Source organism: Mauremys reevesii, linkage group 26 (genome assembly GCF_016161935.1).
Source record: "Mauremys reevesii isolate NIE-2019 linkage group 26, ASM1616193v1, whole genome shotgun sequence".
NCBI classification, from domain to species: domain Eukaryota; kingdom Metazoa; phylum Chordata; order Testudines; family Geoemydidae; genus Mauremys; species Mauremys reevesii.
In genome coordinates, this window is record NC_052648.1 from 5,786,361 (window position 1) to 5,805,133 (window position 18,773).

Sequence of the window (18,773 nt, forward strand, 5' to 3'; positions counted from 1 at the left end):
GAATGTGTCAGCGTCAGCTCCCCTGCCAGTCAGGTGCAGGGAGGCGGCTCCCCAGAGCTCTGGGCACCAGGGGGTCCCACAGACCCTGTGCCTACGCCGAAGGAGCCTCCCGCATCCAACAGAGCCAAGGGAACGACAGCGCTGTGCTCTCCCCATACTTGAGTTGGGTCACGGCGCAGGGCCACCCTCCTCGCTGATGGCTCCACGGCGGTGAGCAGGCTGTCAGCTCTGATCCAGTGTGAGCGGCGCTTCCCTGGCGGGATTCCTCGCAGCACAGAAACCTGCAGCAGGCGGCAGCTGCTTGCCAGGGCCGCACGGGCTTTTTGGGTCCCCTGCCAAGCGTTCCAGCAGCGACCCGACTCAGGGCCCCGCGTGTGGGCCAGGATCAGGAGAAAGAAAACCCAGAAGCCCACCCAGAGCTGGGTGTGACCCCCCAAATCCCAACCTCCCCTCAGGGCAGGGGATGCCACTTGGATCCCAATCCCTGCCCAACCCCAGCAAGCGATCACCAGGCCTGGAGTGTGCATAAGTGGCTGGGAAGCCAGTGACCTCCCTCCGGGCAAGGGGCGGGTGAGACTGCCCCTGCTCCGGGCACTGTCACACCCACAGCCTGTGACATCAGAGCAAGATGGTCTCTGCAGCCCCAGTCATTCCAAAGCTCCCTCAGATGCACAGGCCCCAGCACTGTGCTGAAGTGTCAGCCTCTGCTCTGCATTGTGTCGGGGAAGGAATCCAAGTGCCCGATCCCTTGTCCCCGTCGACACCCAGAGAGGGTTTAAGGATTAGGTAAAGGCCATCCCTATATTACAGGTGGAGAAACTGAGGCACGGAAAAGTGGTGCAGCTGATGCAGTTTGGCCCAGGAGTTGGGTAAGGGTCAGGTTTAGAACCTGGCAGCTCCTCGCTCTGGTCTCTGACCATCGGCCCCGCACTGGCCCCCGTTCCAACTCCCTTTAGATCCAGATCCCATTGCCAGGAAATCCCCAATTCAGATGCCACTGTGAACATGGAGCATAAGCACCGACCCCAGTTGGAGGCAGACGGATGTGCGTGAAAACACGGCTGGACAGACAGATGTGTGTGAAAACACAGCTGGATGTGCACAGACACACACCCGCTGCTCTGATGGAGTTTAAATGCCTGGGCCATGCTAATCAGCCACTGACAGCCAGTCTCAGTGAGGCTGTGTGTGGGGGGGTCACAGGTGTGTGTGGGGGGACCATTTGGGGTCACCTAGGAAGAAAACAGCCAGGCATAGCATAGGTGGCACCATCCGTAGGACTTTGCCAAGGCTCCCTTCCCAGAGCCAAGCATCGGGCGTCCGTGGAGCAGAGCTGAGAGCGGGTGGTGGGCTCTGGGTCATGGGAAAACTCCTCCTAAAATCTGGGATGAGGCCCAGCAAACTTGTCTCTCCACAAGGCGACCGGGAGCCGGGCAGGGAGCCGGGAAGAGAAAGCAGAGTCAGGGGCGACTGAGGCAGGCCCCTGCTGAGGAGTCTGAGTTGCTCGCTCCCCTTCCTGCTAGCGGAGAGGCAGATGGGGATGGTTTGGAGAGGCCATCTTCAGACGGGGGGAGACGAGGGAATTTAGGGACAAAGCAGCCGCCTCTCCCGGCCTCTCCCAGGCCCCCTGGCCCCGTGCACGGAGATTTGTGGGGTGAAGCAATGGGGGCTCGGCTCAGCACTTCATTTCAGTCAGGGCCCGACTTTCAGACCTCAGCCCCAGGAGCCAGGAATTCCCAAGTCCAACCCATTTATTAGCATCCCCTCCCCCTGCCAAAACAATCAGCCAGCAGGGGCAGAGTGAAGGGCACCCACTGGGTGGCGCTACCCCCGTCAGTGGGCCCCTGCTTAGATAGGCCAAGGCTGGAGGCTTGCAGCCCTGGCTGGCTGCGACCTTCAAAGCTCAGCCTGGTCGGCTTCTCTGTGCTAGACACAGCCTCAGGCCCTGGAGTTTCCAGCTGCCAAACTCCAGCCCAGAGCCCCCCGACCTCGCCAGGCTGGACTGTGGAGGAGAGGGGCGGCCGGGGAGAGCCCAGAGGGGTCGGACTCCCTTCTCCGTGACCTCCCGAGCTGATGTCACCGTGCTCAGCCTCCACACTGCAGTTCCTCCCAGCGCTGCCTGGGCGGCAGAGCCATTAGTCAATCCCATCCCCTCCGCCGCCCAGAGCCGTTACCTGCGAGGAGACGGGCGCGGGCGCTGCCTTCGCACCCAGCGTGCCCTCGCCCGCTGGCTCCCCAGAGAGAGCAGCAGACAGCGAGAGACGCGGGCAGTTCACGGCCCGTCTCGCTCCTGTGGCAGCTCAGGGGGCAGCGGGTGACGGGCCCTGCTCCCCCTGCCACAGACAGCTCCCAGCACTGCCCCTGCAACGCCCGAGCCAGCAGAGCGGTCAGGAAACTCCAACTGACACACGCCGGCAAGTGGTACACACCCCGCCACGCACACACAGGCTACCACTACACACACCAGCAACAGCGCACACCACACACGCCGGCAACTGGTACACACCCCGCCACGCACACACAGGCTACCACTACACACACCAGCAACAGCACACACCACACATGCCGGCAAGTGGTACACACCCTGCCACGCATATACAGGCTACTGCTACACACACCAGCAACAGCACACACCACACACACACCAGCAACTGGTACACACCTGGCCACACACACAGAGGCTACTGCTACGCACACCAGCAAACAGTTCACACAATCACAAAGGCAACTGGTACACACACCGGCAACTGGCACAGATACCCCACACAGAGGCAACTGGCGCACACACACCAACAACCGGCACACACACCGGCAACTGGGTACACACACCACACACAGAAGCAATCGCTACACACACCGCACATGCAGGCAGAGGCATGTCCCAGCCCTGGGTGCACATAACACCCCCCCCACACACACACCATGCTGCGTAGTTGCGAGTAAGGGAATTTTCCTACTTCTCATATAGGGACTCCGGGGTTTAGTGTAGTTTACTCACTTCTATTTTTACCGTGACAGCCCTGCCCACAAAGCTACACGTCCAACCCTCACCTGCCCCGTAGCACATTCCTTACACAGCGCTTTGCGTGTGCTTAAGTGCCGTGGAGGCAAGAAAACACGACAACGAATCCTCCCAACCGGCCTTGTGAGACAGCCTGTTTCACAGAAGGGGAAACTGAGGCAGGGGATGGGAAGGGATTTGCTCAAAGTCGAGTCAGTGGCAGTGGTGCTCCGGGCCCCAGTTCACTAGTCCATGCTGTCTCTGCGCATGAGGGTGTGAATGTGCACACACAGACGCCCGTGCCTAGACACACGCACTGACATCCATTCACGTCTCTAGCCACACAAATGGACAGCGCACACTTATCAGACACACAATCCTGGAGGCACTTGTGTCTCCCTGTGTGCGCACACAGCACACTGAATCCACACACGCGCAGCAGACACCTTCGTATTAGACTGACAGTTCTCTGGGCCAGGGACTGGCCTTTGGTTTCGTCTGTACAGCGCCTAGCGCAACCGAGTCCTGATCCATGACCCAAGCTGCGGGATGCGATCCCCTCCCAGGGCTGACCCGGGGCTGCCCTCCATTGGAAGGACCAGCCTGTCCAATTCAAAGGGAGCCTCAAAAGACACCACCCCCAAAAACACACACACACAGTTGCAACCTACGCCTCAGGTAACCACGGCCCAACTCCCTCCCGCTCCGGACACAGATACGGATCCACACGGGCGGATGCCTGCAGACTCAGCCTCCTGCTCAGCTGGCGAGCACAACAAAGGGTTTGTCAGCTCGGCGACGCTCAGTCCGGGGTGGGGAAGGGGGGGTGACGATACACACCCTAACCACCACCCCCCGTCACCAGCCTCTCAAGCTGGGGAGGAGCTGGCTCTTCAGGCTGGCACCAAGGGGAAAGGGGACTGTCACAGAGGGGGCGGGGAGCTGCAGGGGAGGGTTCGTGGGGTGAGACCCTGGCTCAGTGGCCAGGCTGGCACCCTGCATAGACTCGTGTCCCCAACCGTGCCCTCTCTGGGGTGCAGGAGGAGATGCAGGGGTAATACACGGGTGGGGTGGGAGGGGCCTTAAGAATAATCCACAAGCTGAAAGAAGGTGGGAGTGCGCCCTAGCGGTTAGAGCAGGAGACTGGCAGTCAGGATCCCTGGGTTCTATTCCCAGCTCTGACCACATCAGACCAAGTCATTCAGTGCATGTGCCTCGGTTTCCCCAGCTATGGGGGACACCAGGAGACTTAGCTTAGGGTTGTAAAGCACTCTGAGCCAGCGAGACAACACGTTAGACTCGATCCCATTATTACTAAGATGACAGGAAAATCCAGGCCAGGACAGTTGTACTAGTGGCAGCCAGTCATCACCATCTGATGGCGATTTGGTGGCCGGTGTGAAATGAGTTTGACAGGTCTCATCCATTCCTAGCAGGCAGGGGCCCATATCAGCAAAACCCACTGCACGTTTGGGAACAAGAACCTGCTTTGCAGAGGGGCCGATGGCACAGGACTCTTTGGCTGGAGTCCTAAGCAAGCAGCACCTCTGGCTACTGAGCCATAACCCACCATCTCCTCGAGCTGTGGGGCCTGAACTCATCCGTCTCAGCCCTTTGGACTCGGGGCGAGAGCGCCACAAGAAGCCGCCTGTGCTCTGACGGAGGAAGGGAATGCAGCCCAGCCGGCCTCAGCGGCAGGCAGGTGCCCAAAGGCCATCGGGCCCTTACCTCTTCCCACTGGTGGATGTAGCGGATGAGCCGGGAAAGGCGCAGCAGACGCAGCAAGCTGAGGATCTTGGTGAAGCGGACGATGCGGAGGGCCCGGGCCGTTTTGTACACCTCCGAATCGATGCCCTTCTCCACGATGAGAAAAATATAATCCACAGGGATGGAGGAGACAAAATCCACCACGAACCAGGTCTTGAGGTACTTCTTCTTAATCCTCTCCGGGTCCAGGATGATATCCGTGTTGTCCTCGATGATTATCCCGGTGCGGAAGTTCAGCACCAGGTCCATGAGGAAGAACGTGTCAGAGACCACGTTGAAGACGATCCAGGGGGCCGTGGTCTCCTCCTTAAAGAAGGTGATGCCCACCGGGATGATGATGAGGTTGCCCACCATGAAAAGCAGCATCGTGAAGTCCCAGTAGAACCTGGAGAGGCAGAGCAGATGGAGACATCACTGACAAGCCCTCCGGGTTCCCTCTTGGTTTACTGTGCTCCCGCCCCTGCCCATCCTCACAACGGCCTCCTGCAGGCGTGACCCTCCGGGGAAGCTGGGGTGGGAGGCCGTGCAAGGGGAGAAGCAGCGGGAGCGCTGCCTTGCCAGGGGAGGAGGCGTCTCCCGTGTGAAGGGAGCTCCCGAGCCCTGCAGAAATTGAGTTCTGTGCGGGGCTCCGAGCAGCGCAGGGTGGAGTCACCACGTGACGGGTCGATTCGCCAGCTCTGCCCCGGAGGGGCGGCGTGGCAGCAGCGTTTAGGTACAAGGGGCAACATGCCGTGTGGTGCCTTGATGCCAGACAAGCCCTTGTCCCACTTCCCTCTCCTCCCTCCCCCACCCCCGCCTATACCTGCCGGGAAAAGCTTCCCCTTGTGTCCCGTCCCTCCTCCCCCAAGGGCTGGATGAGGGCACCCATGGTGGGGGGTCTGCAGGGCCCCACGCTCTGCAGGGCAGGGGATTTTCTAACTCTAGGTCTGTGCACGTTCAAGGTGCCGGATCAGCATCGGGCTGGACCATAGAACGGGAGCTAAGGGGAGAGAAGGGAGACGGAGCAGCAGGAAATGTAGCGAGATCCATCAGCCGGGGGGATCCGCAAACCCTCTTTGCTTGGGACAAACAGCCAGGCTGGGAGAGGCACCGCAGGGACAAGGGGCATGGACCCCGATTCAGCAACCCGGGGCCTACCGGCCACCCAACTTCCTGAGCTTTGCACGGCTCCCTCGTCCTTCCTGGTCATGCCGGGAAGGCAGCGCTGGAGCTGGGAACAGAACCCAGGAGTCCTGACTCCCAGCCTCCTGCTCTAACCCCTTGAGAGCGCTTCCCTTCCGAGAACAAACAGCTTCCTGCCAGATCGGAGCCCTCTGACCCGGACCCATTCAGGGCCGAGAGGTGGAAACCTGTCCCGGGAAGGGACAGAGCACTGACTCCAGAAACCCCACCTCCCCAGAGGCTCCACGTGGAAGGGGGGACATGGCGGGGAGGGGAAGGGAGCCTCGCTCGCTCTCAGGGACTGCCTCCAGAGAGAGGCTGGGTTTGAATCACGTACAACTGCAGCTTAAGCCAAAGCTTCCTGCAACCTCCGTTAGACGGAGGGAGGGGGGCGGATTAAGGTTTGTGGGGTTCTACTCTCACCTCCCCAGTGTGTTTTCCACCCGTCCCCAATTCCCCTGGCCCTTCCCTGCACCTTCAGGGCCAGCAAGGACCTTTCCCAAGCGCCTGCAAGGTCGAAGCTGAGCCCCACGGCCCCATCCTAACATCAGCATGCTGCTCCCGTCTCCTCGTTAGCACGGTGCTCACCCTCTCCGGGAACGCACCAGCCCCTTGCAGCAGAGCAGGCGTGTGTCTGCGCAGGTGTGTGGGGTGGGGGGACACGGAGAGAACGCTGCGGGTTTAACAGCCCGATGCTAAAGAAAAACACTTGCACCCCCTCCTCTCTCGGTACCCAGGAACGCAGCCAGTGGGCCCCTTGCATCCCCCCGTGGTCCCTCTGTCTAACCTCCGGGTGCCTCTGAGCAACTGGCGGAGGCGGCTAATTCCCAGCCTCTCGTCCCCGTGCACCAGATACCCTGCTTGATAAGATAATGGCACGGGGCCGGGATGCGTTTTTTGCCAGCACGGGTGAGGCTGCTGCTCCGAAGAGCCTCGTTTTCTACATGGGAGACGGGGGGTATTTCATCGCTTACGCTAAGGATGGCCATTTACTCGTCCAGTTCCTGGGGGGGCGTCCGCACAAAAAAAAAAAGCCAAAGAGAAAGAAGCAAAAAAGCAGCAAAGCCACAGAAAAGCCAGAGAGGGGGAGCAGACAGATATACATGGTCACTCCTGGCTAAGGAGCTACTATATATTTGCGGGGGGGCTGGCTCTCCTCCCCCCTCCATAAAGGCTGGCACATGAATAGAATTAAACCTGCATCTTTCAAAAGGAAACGCAGCTCTCCCTTTGCAGCCAGCCTCCTGACCTTTCTCCAGTGACAGCCTGCACCTGAGACGTTTCCATGGCAACAGCTAGTGATGTCACAACTGCCCAATTATGACTTCAGAGCACAGCGCGGGGTGCGTCGCCAAGGTACCCTTCAATTATCCCCCCAGGATGCAGAGGGAACATTCGCAGCTGAGAGGAGAGGCAGGCAGTATGATCTAGTGGCTTTGTATTGAGGGCCTGGGTTCTATTCCCAGCTCCGCCACAGCCTTCCTGTATGACCTTGAGCAAGTCACCTAATCGCTGTGTCTCAGGGTCCCCCTCTGGCCGGTCAAGGAGGCAGCGACGGGTGGCAAGAGAGCTCCACCGGGACCTCCTCAGGGACCGAGTAGGTGGTGGGGATTCCACCTACCCAGACATCACAGTAATCCGAGTGCCTCACCTGTATTAGTCAAGCTAGTCCCATGACTCAAGTATTATCCCCATTCTACCAACAGAGACTTGAGGCAGAGAGAGGGAATCAAACCCAGGTCTCCCAAGTTCCCGTGTCGCACCTTAACCACAAGACCTTCCTCTTCAAGGTCCCAGGGTAGGGTCTTAGAGTTCAGGGAACGCTGGAGTAGGGGGAGACGGATGGAGGAGAAAGGCCCCCAAATCCAGTAACAACTGCACAAGCCATCTTGCCCCAGATTCTACAAGCTAGATCCCCAAACACCCCTAAGACTCTCGAGGGGAGCTCTGCCCGGCGAGTTTGCAGCAAATCCTCAGGATTCCAGGGGCCCGGCCGAAGCAAAACTTTCTGTCCTTGCCTCCGCTACAGGGTCTGCATGCAAGATTTGCACCTGCGTGCCTCTTGGCATGCTTGACTGGCACCATCACAGGCCAATGCTCAGCATCGCCTGCAGCCAGCCCCGGTCACACAACACCAAGAGGCCCCCCAGCGTTCGCTGGCCTGGGCGACCCCAGGTCAAGCTCTCTGCTGCTGCCAGGCCGCGAGGCGAGCGGTGGAGGCAAGGGAAAAGCTCTTGCAGACTGAGTGTTTACAGAGGTGCAGTGGCTCCAGGCTGGCACTTGGTAGGTCTAGCTGAGAGCTGGAAGGTCTGGGGTGAATGAAACGGCTGTTAGACTGAAGGAAGAAATAGAGATGGAGGCAGCAACATCCTGCATTACTGGCCAGGAACAGAACTCCCATAGTAATACTGCAGAGCCAATCTTTAAGTGCTTTACAGAGAATTCACTGAGTCTAACAGCACCCCGGGGAGGAAGGGAACATCGTGCCATTTGATGGGGGGGGAACAGAGGGGCAGATCCCCCAACGTAGCTCAGGGCCAGATTGCCAAGGGCTGTGAAAAACTGAGCGAATAAATATAGACACACTGGGCAAAAATCTACTCTGATCTGAATCCCATTACAACCCCATGGGAATCAGGGGCCAAATATGGGCCACTGAGACTGACAAACCAGCCCTGATCACCTGCTGTGTTTTCATCAGAGCTATCCTGTGTAGTCACGCAGCAGAGATGGGTAACGCCAACTTAGTAAGTATTCCTCAGGGGAGAGTGAGTGCATGGAAGAAGGGATCCATTCCACGTTACTTAAAATATAGCTTTAAAAGCAATTAAAGATGGGATTTGAGCATGTAAATTCTGGGCACCTCTTCCATAAGGTACCCTGCTCCCTGACCTAACAGGAACCCAACCATCAGGAGAGAATACAAGATTATGAAGACAATGGATTGTAAATTCTGTGGGACACGGTCTGTGATTTTTGTGTGTGTTTGCACAACACCTGGCCCATGCCAGCGGCACGACCCCAATACAAATCATAAATCATAACAGCACTGCCAATGCCAGTGCAACTCCCTTACCACCATTTCCTGCGAACGTGTCCCAGAGGTTTGAGAGTTCTAAACTCCCTCAGCGCAGAAGCCTGGGGCAGACGTCTGCACTAATCCTTTTAAATTTTGCCACTGCAATTTCAAGACTGCAGATGCAACAACAGGGCAAACAATCAGATCAACCCCATTCCTCCTACAAACACTACTTCTAGGATGTATTAGCAGGAGTGCTGCAAGCAAGACACGAGAAGTCATTCTCCCACTCTACTCCGCGCTGATTAGGCCTCAACTGGAGTATTGTGTCCCGTTCCGGGTGCCACATTTCAGGAAAGATGTGGAGACATTGGAGAAAGTCCAGAGAAGAGCAACAAAAATGATTAAAGGTCTAGAAAACATGACCTATGGGGGGAGATTGAAAAAAATTGGGTTTGTGTAGTCTGGAAAAGAGAAGGCTCAGAGGGGACATGATAACCTTTGATGTGCTTGAAAACTGTTGTTACAAGGAGGAGGGGGAAAAATTGTTCTTCTTAACCTCTGAGGATAAGACAAGAAGCAATGGGCTTAAATTGCAGTACGAACGGTTTAGATTGGACATTAGGAAAAACTTCCTAACTATCAGGGTGGTTAAGCACTGGAATAAATTGCCTAGGGAGGTTGTGGAATCTCCATCATTGGAGATTTTAAAGAGCAGGTTAGATAAACACCTGTCAGGGATGGTCTAGATAATACTTAGTCCTGCCATGAGTGCAGGGGACTGGACTAGATGACATCTCGAGGTCCCTTCCAGTCCTATGATTCTATGATATGATTCCTCCTAGGCAGAAATCTCGAGCTTATTCAAATTCAGCACCACAGACAGCTCACCATGGTCAGAGATTCAGCGCAGAGAACATCTGTAAACTGATCCCCAGCAGCAGAATGCCAGAGAAAATGAAACATCATTCATTCATTCATGCCCGTCACCCCAACCGGGGTATGGGCCGCCAACAACAGATCTCCATAGTCTTCTATCCTGGGCCATTCGCTAGCAACCAACCAACATCACCAGACAGGCACTGCAGTGGAACCCCCAAAATGAAACAGTGCAACCAAATATTTTTCCAGCCCAGCCTAGAATATGCTTCATTACCAGAGTGCAGAAAGCAGAAATTTTAGGGCGACTCAAGAGAGTAAACAAGCAACACATGACTCGTGTAATAGCAGGGAAGGAACCGGCATCCCCCCTACCATTAACCAATTCAACATTTAATTAGTCATGATGCTGTTTGAAGGTTAACAGCCGTCGGGATAAATAAGGATTTAAAGACACAAAGAGCAAGGTCCTGATTTTCAGGGATGCTGAGCACCCACATCCCACACTGCCACCCACTGGCTTTGTGGGTGCTCAGCACCTTTTAGATCAGGCCTTAAGGCCAAAAGTGTCATACTGAGTTGTCTAAGGTTAGGCTCCTAAATCAATATTGAGGCACCTACGTATAAACAGCCTGTTTTTCAGAAAAGCTGCACACCCACATAGCCAACGGAAGTTAACGGGAGCAGTGGGCCAGCGCCGCTTTTGAGAAAAGGAACCGGGCACTTATTTAAGTGGGTTTGGGAGCCTAACTGTAAAAATCAGGTTTGAAAAGTTGGCCCAAGTGTTTAAGATCCAGGGAGACCTACATTATTGAACCCAATCTCAAATAGTCAAGTACGCAAGGATTCCAACACAGCTGTGTGCGCCATTTCATTGGCCACCGATTTCCTTTGGGGATCCTTTGGGGGATTGCTTTGCAGCATTCTTAGCCGTCACCCAAAAACATTCCCATACCCTTAAAACTTGCCCCCGAAGCAGCAGTTGCTAGCTCACGTTCCTGATGAACAAACTACAAAGTCTGGCTCCCATCTATCAAATATGACCACATTGCATTCATTCCATAGCAAGGGGGAATCACCACGGATCTCAGCAATAACCAGTTCATCAGAGCGGTCTCTCAGCGCGCAGAGAGAGGGCAGCATATAAATATGGAGCTACGGCGTCATTTTAAAAAGCCACCACCAGAAACAACAGGCCAGACATCCCAAGGAAGCAATACAAATTCTGGTAAAACTACCAGAGGAGCAGCTGCGTGCTTTGCAGCATCAAAAGCCACATGGGTAACTTGCCATGGGTATAAAGGCTTCAGCTAATTGGCACAAACTTGTTTATCTAAAACACACACCTGCCATAAGACTTGCTTTGACATATCCTTGCCTGGGAGCTCAGCAGCTATTGCTCCACCAGTGGGAGCTCACCAGAAATAAAAACCTGCGGCTTGCCCGGGTTTATTTCCCATCTGCAGTTGCAGGGAAATGGTGCCTTTGAGTCAGATTACAGGAGTCCCAGTCATTTCTTAGGCACGTTTTGATCCTCAGCCTGAACTCTGAGTTTCTCTGTACCAGACAGTCCCAAAGCAAATACACAGAGACACACACACACATTTGCAGCCGCAATGAACTGACTCATCCAAAGTGTGTTTGCTCTCGTTTCTAACGTTCCCGGGTTGTGTGCATGCTTCAGGGCTTAAACCAAGCTCTATCTACTAGAAATCAGGACGTACCCTAATGTGGGGACAGATTATTCCACATCGGTCTACTGTGGGGTTTCCCGCACCTTCCTCTGTAGCATCAGGCACTAACCCCTGTCAGAAACAGGATACTGTACTAGATAGACCTTGTGTCTGCCCAGTAAGTTTGTTCCTATCAGCTGGATGTAAAACTGTTTTGGTGTATTACATCTCTTCACCCTCCTATGTCTCAATTTTACAGAGGGATAAGCTGGGGCTTAGAGAAATTAAGCAATTTGCCAAGGCCACTGCAGAACTGGGAACAGAACCCATGAGTCCTGTCTCATCTTAACTTTAAAGTTTAGCTTCGACTGGGGATAAAAGCACAAACTAGACATTTTTAAAAAGGCACCAGGAACAGGAAATACATGGAGAGGGTAACACAAGACAGCTCATCTCTGGGTGGGTCAATTCTGCATCGTATGTTTCAGCCTGTAATTTATAAGGTTTTTATCAGATTTGCAACTAGTGATACGAAACAGCCACCCTGTTGCCTCCTAGTAATTCAATATTTGTGTAAATAGGACCTTTATCTCCCCCTTGCATTTTGCATGAATAATTATAGTGCTCTGCCTGTGATGAGATACATTCTGCAAATGGGTGCGATTATGAAGTGATGTCACATATGCAGATGGGCATGATTTTATCTTAAAATGAGAAAATGGATCTTGCAAGGAAAACATTGCTGGAAACATTCCATTAGCCTGATCAGATTTTGGGATGAGAGATATCATTGAGCATAAGCATTTACATGGAGAGTGAAAATCAAATAAAGCCAAATCCGTATGCACCTTGATATGATTTCTGAGATAAATTCTTCCTGGATTTTGCTCTCTGGGTGTACGTATGAAATCTGTGAATGTAACAGGATGGATTTGTTATGAATTCTTTTTATTCGGCACCTAAATGCCCCAAGCGATACTAGCAAATGAGTCCCTGTCCACAAAGGGTTTCTAGCCTAAATAAACAAAACAGACAAAGGATGGGAGGGGGAAAAAACACAGAGAGGAAGTGACGTGCCCATGGTCACACAGCAGGTTGGTGGCAGGACTGGGAACAGAACCCAGGGCTCTCGCCTCCTAGTTCTTTGCCCTCGCTGCTGCCTACCAGACGACCTTGTGATTGAAGCACATCACAAGAAACAACACATGGATTTTTATTCCCAGTTCTAACACTGACTCACTGCATAATCTTGGGCAAATCTCTTAGTCCTCAATTCTGCCAGGAGCTCTGAAAGAGCGGAGCCTGGTGCTCAGGCAGAACTCCACTGGCATCAGGAGTTTCCGTAACCAGCACATGGATTTGCCGAAACAGAGCCCACTGCAGAATCGGGGACTTCAGTGACTTGTCTGCCGTAAAATGGGATCGAGGAGGAGGAGATGTTTCACAGGGGAGTGGAGACGCACAATGGATAGCGTTTGCAGAGCCCTGACCGAAAGCGCCCCAGAAGTGCAAGGCACTGTCTGTTCTTGTCTCTTGTTAAAACACAATTTAAAAGAAAAGCTTTGAAACGGCCCCAGTGTCTGTCTGCGAGAAATAGCCTGTGGGGAGCAAGCGTGTTCTTCATGGCACTGGTAATTCCTAATTCTCTTAAACACAGCCCGAGCGTTGCCACAGTGATCTCATTATGACAAGGTCAAGACAGACAATGGAGATGACACTACGATGTCAAGATGAAACAAAGAGATGTCAATGCAAGTTATGCTCTAATACCATTTAAATGCACCACCCCAGATAACGTTAGAACAAAGCTACGACAAATTAAATGAAAGGGGGAGGGTAGGGGAGAGAGACACTCAGGGGCAGATTCTGACCTGAAACCACTGGGACTGAATTGATTTCTATGGAGCTGAGCCTTCATTCTACACTGGAGCAAATCACGCTCTTTATGCTAGCTGCTTATTCTGCATTAATGCCTCAGGACAAATGATGTGTGGTGGTAATTGACAAGGAGGGGAAAGGTAGCGCTCGTTACACCAGAGACTCATAGAAAAAGATTAAGGACCCTACAGGTTGTTAGAATGGGATTAGGGAAGGCCATATATCAGGGAGCCTTTCCTCTGAGTATCTGGGCCATGTTTCAGCCCTGCAGCACATACGGCCCCTTCCCTGAGAGGGACCCACTCCATGGGAACGGGGGGAAAGGGATCCACTGGATGGGACCCTGCTGGAGAATTCCTGTAAGGAATCGCAGTCAGCGGACAGGAGCTAGAGTCTTCTGAACTGGGGAAACAAACACTGACACGCGCTACCGCAAGCATGTAACCAGAGGTTACCTACCGGACAATAAACACAGCCCGATCCCATGGAGACAGGGCACGGGACTGGGAGTCAGGAGACCCGGGTTCCATCCCTTGTTCTGACACTGACCTGCTGTGTGAGCTCCGCCAAACCATTTCCCCCGGATTCTCCTCCCACCCTTTGTCTGTCCTGTCTTTGGGGGCAAGGACAATCTCTCACTACATATTTGTACAGCCCCTAGTACCACGGGGCCCTGCTCTTGTAGGTGCTGTTTGGATACAAATAAGTAAGAGCCTCCAAAATTCCCTGTCCTGGAGTGTGGGGGAGACAGGGCCCTGCACCACCGGCTTCCTGCGATTCACCAGGACTCTCCGCCAGCCGGTAAAGCAGAAGGTTTATTTAGACGACAGGAACACAGTCCAAGACAGATCTTGCAGGTACAGACAACAGGACACCCCCAGTTAGGTCCATGGAGGGGCAGGGAGGCCAGAGCCCCGTTGGGAGGCAAGACCCTCATCTGGGCTCCCTTTCCTTTTCCCAGCCAGCTCCAAACTGAAACTCCCGCCAGCCGTCTCACTCAGCCTCCCCCCGGCTCCTCCCCCTGCCTTTGTCCAGTTTCCTGGGCAAAGATGTCACCTGGCCTCCAACCCCCGCCCTGGGCTCTCATGTTATGTGCTCAGGTATCCTCCCTCAAGGCAAGTCTCCCATCCCCAATGCAGCCAGTCCCAGCAAAACTCCCCTGCAACCTTCCCAGGTCAATACTCCCCACTCAGTATTCAAAGAAAACATTAAGAACATTCCCACTTCGTCACAGCCCCACACACAGCTTTGGAATTCAGTTCAATCCTCTCTGGAAATGCCCATATAAACCGACAGAAAGCAGCAGCAAAACCATCACGGGAATAAAACAACCCATTGGTCCAGGAAACAAGGTTAAGTGGCTACCACAAGAGAGGGGCTGGAACTAACTGCAAGACTTTCTGTCCGCCGCATGGGTGCTCTGCATCTCCTACTCTCCAGGGGTGGAGACAGCCTGCATTGCTACTTGCAAAATGCTGCCAGAGAGAGAGAGATGCAGGTAGAGCAGGAACAGCATGGGAAGGAGGAAGAAAATGGTACCCAAGCGGGCTTGAGCACCCAGATGTCTGGTGACAGCTGCATCCTTTGCACAGTCTTTTGCCTTGGAGAGTGTGGGTCATGTGCAATTTTTCAGCCCCCAATAACAACAATCACAAAACCCCACATAGCTGTACAATATTTGATCAGCTCAATCGCCTCCCCCCGGCCGTTTGAATTTAACTCTGCAGACACGGGGACCAGTCAAAGCTCTCCCGGGGGCTTGGCAGAGGAGGTTGGGGCCGGGGGGACAGAATACCGTATGACGCGCCAGATGGAAAGGACACAGACACTGCTGCAGTAGCTTGCGTTCTGCTTTGTGAGTCCCAAGGGGCGCTAGTCCCACTGTGCTGGATGAAAATCTTGCTGGGAAGCCTCGGCACCAAGGACCTGGCTTCACCCACCCTGAGGAATTAAAGCTAGGAACACAATCTGGCCTCATTAAAACACCCTGTAGTGCAGGAGGGGAGAGACACACACACAAAGCTGCTGCATCACTGATGTTTAAATAAGGGGAGAGACCAGATCCTCGGCCGCTGTCATGCCCACCCGACCTTCCACCGTTCTGTTTACGTGGCCAGCCCAGTGCTGATGGCAGGGAGGTGCCGACTGAGGGGAGGGGGGCACCACTGCCCACTAGCCTGGGCCATATTTTATTCCTGCTCCTTGCAGCTGCCTTCCCATTTCTGCCTCTCTGGGAGCGACCCCCGGACAAAGCCGGGTCTCTGAACACTGCTGGGTCACTGTGATGGCTTCTTGTCTGGTTACAGGCGGGAGGGCTAAGAGCTTCAGAGGCCTCCTGGGAGGAGGGCTGAGGGATGCCCTTGTCAAAGGCACCCAGCTTGGATTCCTCACTCCCTGTCCCCAAGGGAAGCCGGAGGCCTGGTGCCCGCTCAGATGGGGCTGCGGCTTCAGCTGGGGATCAGGCTCCCGCGCCCCCATGGCCAGACGGGAGGGGAAGGTGTAAAGCAGAGCCCGGGCTCCGCTCAGCCCCTCCACCCTCCAGAGACAGCTCAAGGTGCCCTCTTGCCAAAGCATCGCCGGCCTCCCAGCCAGCCCCGGCCTCTCCCCCTGGCGCTCAGCTTCCTCCCCACCCCCGAGGGGCTGATCAGTGGGATGGGGGGGGGAGGAGATGAACTAGGTTCCCCTGCCCCTCTGGCTCCCCCAGAACCTGAAGTCGCTGTAGGAGTGGATGGTCCTGCTCCCTCCTCCAACCTGGGCTCTCTGCCCCTCTCTCTCCCCCCAATCCCGGGCTCACCACCCCCGCCCCCGGGGCTCCCTGCCCCTCTCTTCCCCTCCCATCCTAGACTCACCCCCACCCCCATCCTGGGCTCCCTGCCTCTCTCTTCCGCCCCCTCCTAGGCCCACACCCACTCTGGGTTCCCTACCCCTCACTTCCCCTCGCATCCTAGACTCTCCCCTCTCCTGGGCTCTCTGCCCTCTCTCCCCCTCCTAGGCCCACCCCTCTGGCTCCCTACCCCTCACTTCCCCTCGCATCCCGGGCTCCCAGGCTCCCTGCCCCTCTCTTCCCCCATCCCGGGGCTACCCCCGCGGGCTCCTGCCCCTCTCTCCCCCATCCCGGGCTCTCTGCCCCTCTTCCCCCCAATCCTGGCTCCCCTGGCTCCCTGCCCCTCTCTTCCCCCCATCCCGGGCTCTCTGCCCCTCACTTCCCCCATTCCAGGGCTCCCTGGCTCCTGCCCTCTCTCTCCCATTCCAGGGCTCACCCCTCCCCCGGGCTCCCTGCCCCTCTCTCCCCATCCCGGGCTCTCTGCCCCTCACTCCCGGGCTCCCCGTCTCTGAGGTCGCTGCCGGGGGGATCTCCCCCCCCCCCGGGGTCCCGCACCTGAAGTCGCTGTAGGGGTGGATGATCCAGGCCCCCGCCGACTTGACCCGCTCCTGCTCCCGCTCCACCGCCTTCTGGGAGCCGAACATCCGCAGCGAGAACTTGTTGACCCCGGGCTGGAGCATGGCCCCGAGCTGGCGCTGCATGAAGCTCGCCTGGCTGCCGCGGGGCTCGCCGCCCTCCTCCCCGCCGGCCCCGTCCGGCCCCCCGGGGGAGCCGCCCTCGGGCTCGGCCCCGCTGCACGAGAAGGAGACCTTGGGCTCCCGGGGGGGCTGGGGCTCGGCCTCCGGCTCCCCACGCCGGCACTCCCCGTTCGGGGAGCCCTTCCCGGCCCGCCCGCTCATGCTGCCGCCCCGCAGCTGCCGCTGCCCGCGCTTGGCCCCTTGGCCCGGCCGCTCCTCCGGGCCCGGCGCCCCGCCGCCGCCGGCCGCCGCCTCCCCGCCGCTGCCCGTCCGCATGCTGCAGCCGCCGCCTCCCTCGCCCGGCCCGCCCGAGAGCCGCAGCCGGCGAGTGGCGAGCCCAGCCCGGCCGGGGGGCGGGGAGAGGGGCGGGGAGAGCGAGCGAGCCTGGAGAACCGGGGGGCGGGGGGCGGCTGGGGGAAGCGGGGAGGGAGAGAGAGACAAGGGGAAGAGGGGAAGGAGGCAGGAGGGAGGGAGGCAGGAGGGATGGAGGGAGAGAGAGAGACAAGGGGAAGAGGGGAAGGAGGCAGGAGGGATGGAGGGAGAGAGAGAGACAAGGAGAAGAGGGGAAGGAGGGATGGAGGGGAAGGAAGGGGAGAGGGGGAAGGAGGCAAAAGGGATGGAGGGAGAGAGGGAATGAGATAGAAGGAATGAAGGGAGAGACAGAGACTGGGAGAAGAGGGGAAGGAGGCAGGAGAGATGGAGGGGGAAGGATGGGGAGAGAGGGAAGGAGGCAGGAGGGATGGAGGGAGAGAGAGAGACAAGGAGAAGAGGGAAAGGAGGCAGGAGGGGTGGAGGGAGAGAGAGAGACAAGGAGAAGAGGGGAAGGAGGCAGGAGGGATGGAGGGGGAAGGAAGGGGAGAGGGGGAAGGAGGCAAAAGGGATGGCGGGAGAGAGGGAATGAGCTAGAAGGAATGAAGGAGAGAGAGAGACAAGGAGAAGAGGGGAAGGAGGGATGGAGAGATGGAGACAAGGATGGGGAGAGGGGAAGGAGGCAGGAGGGATGGAGGGAGAGAGAGAGACAAGGAGAAGAGGGAAGGAGGCAGGAGGGGTGGAGGGAGAGAGAGAGACAAGGAGAAGAGGGGGAAGGAGGCAGGAGGGATGGAGGGGGAAGGAAGGGGAGAGAGGGAAGGAGGCAGGAGGGGTGGAGGGGGGTTGGAGTAAGGCAGGAGAAGGGGATGACACAAGAGGAGAGGGAGCTGGATCAGACTGAAGAAAGGACCGGAGAGAGGGACAGAGACAGGAGAAAGGGGACTGGGGGGGCGGTGGAAAGGCAAAGAGAAAGGGAACGCTGGAGGGAGAAAGGAAGGAGAGAGAGGAGGGACCCAGGAGGATAACAAAGCAGCATGTGACAGTGAAATGAGGGCAGGGGAAGAGGAAGGCAAGACAGGAGGGATGGGCAGAGGGGATAGAAGAGAGAAAAGGGGGGAGGGAAATGTGAGAGGCAGAAGTTCGGCTGGGAAAAAGAATTCAGGTTTGAGCCTTCAGTCCCCCCCGGAGTCCCCTCTTGCTGCCGGGTCTTAGCAATGCAGCACAGCCCCCTCCCCACCCCCAGCGAGCAGCTGAGGTGTTGTGCATGAGTCCCAAACCCCTGTGGAGGCCTAGATGACCAGGTCCGGGGGTGCTAAGGATGACACCCCTCCCCCACACGCCTGCTATGAGTTGCAAGGGTCTCAGCGGCAGGCTGGGGCATTATGGAATTGCTGTCTGTGCCTCCACAAAGTGCATTAGCCTGGGCCAGTTCGTGCCGTACCTCACAGCGACTATGTTTGATTTTCTCTCCTTAATGTTTGTTTAAAACGACAGCTACATCATGGCAGTAGAGGAGGCCTGCCGA

The 18,773-nt window shown here is 56.3% G+C and overlaps 1 protein-coding gene across 4 annotated transcripts in view; it reads right to left on the minus strand.

Moving 5' to 3' along the window:
- Nucleotides 1-17,000, minus strand: part of HCN2 (hyperpolarization activated cyclic nucleotide gated potassium and sodium channel 2) — a 39,926-nt gene extending 22,926 nt beyond the window's left edge. Inside the window, exons 1-2 of one of the 4 annotated variants that reach the window (XM_039516131.1) lie at nucleotides 16,758-17,000; nucleotides 4,730-5,153 (exon numbers count right to left, since the gene is read on the minus strand). In XM_039516131.1, coding sequence (XP_039372065.1) covers nucleotides 4,730-5,153; nucleotides 16,758-16,903 — 570 coding nt within the window. In that variant the 5' untranslated portion in view covers nucleotides 16,904-17,000. Of the gene's footprint in view, nucleotides 1-4,729; nucleotides 5,154-6,903; nucleotides 6,950-7,126; nucleotides 7,194-16,085; nucleotides 16,096-16,757 lie in introns of those variants that run through there. The other 3 variants (XM_039516130.1, XM_039516129.1, XM_039516128.1) reach the window with 3 other exon arrangements.
- Between the last annotated feature and the right edge of the window lie 1,773 nt (nucleotides 17,001-18,773).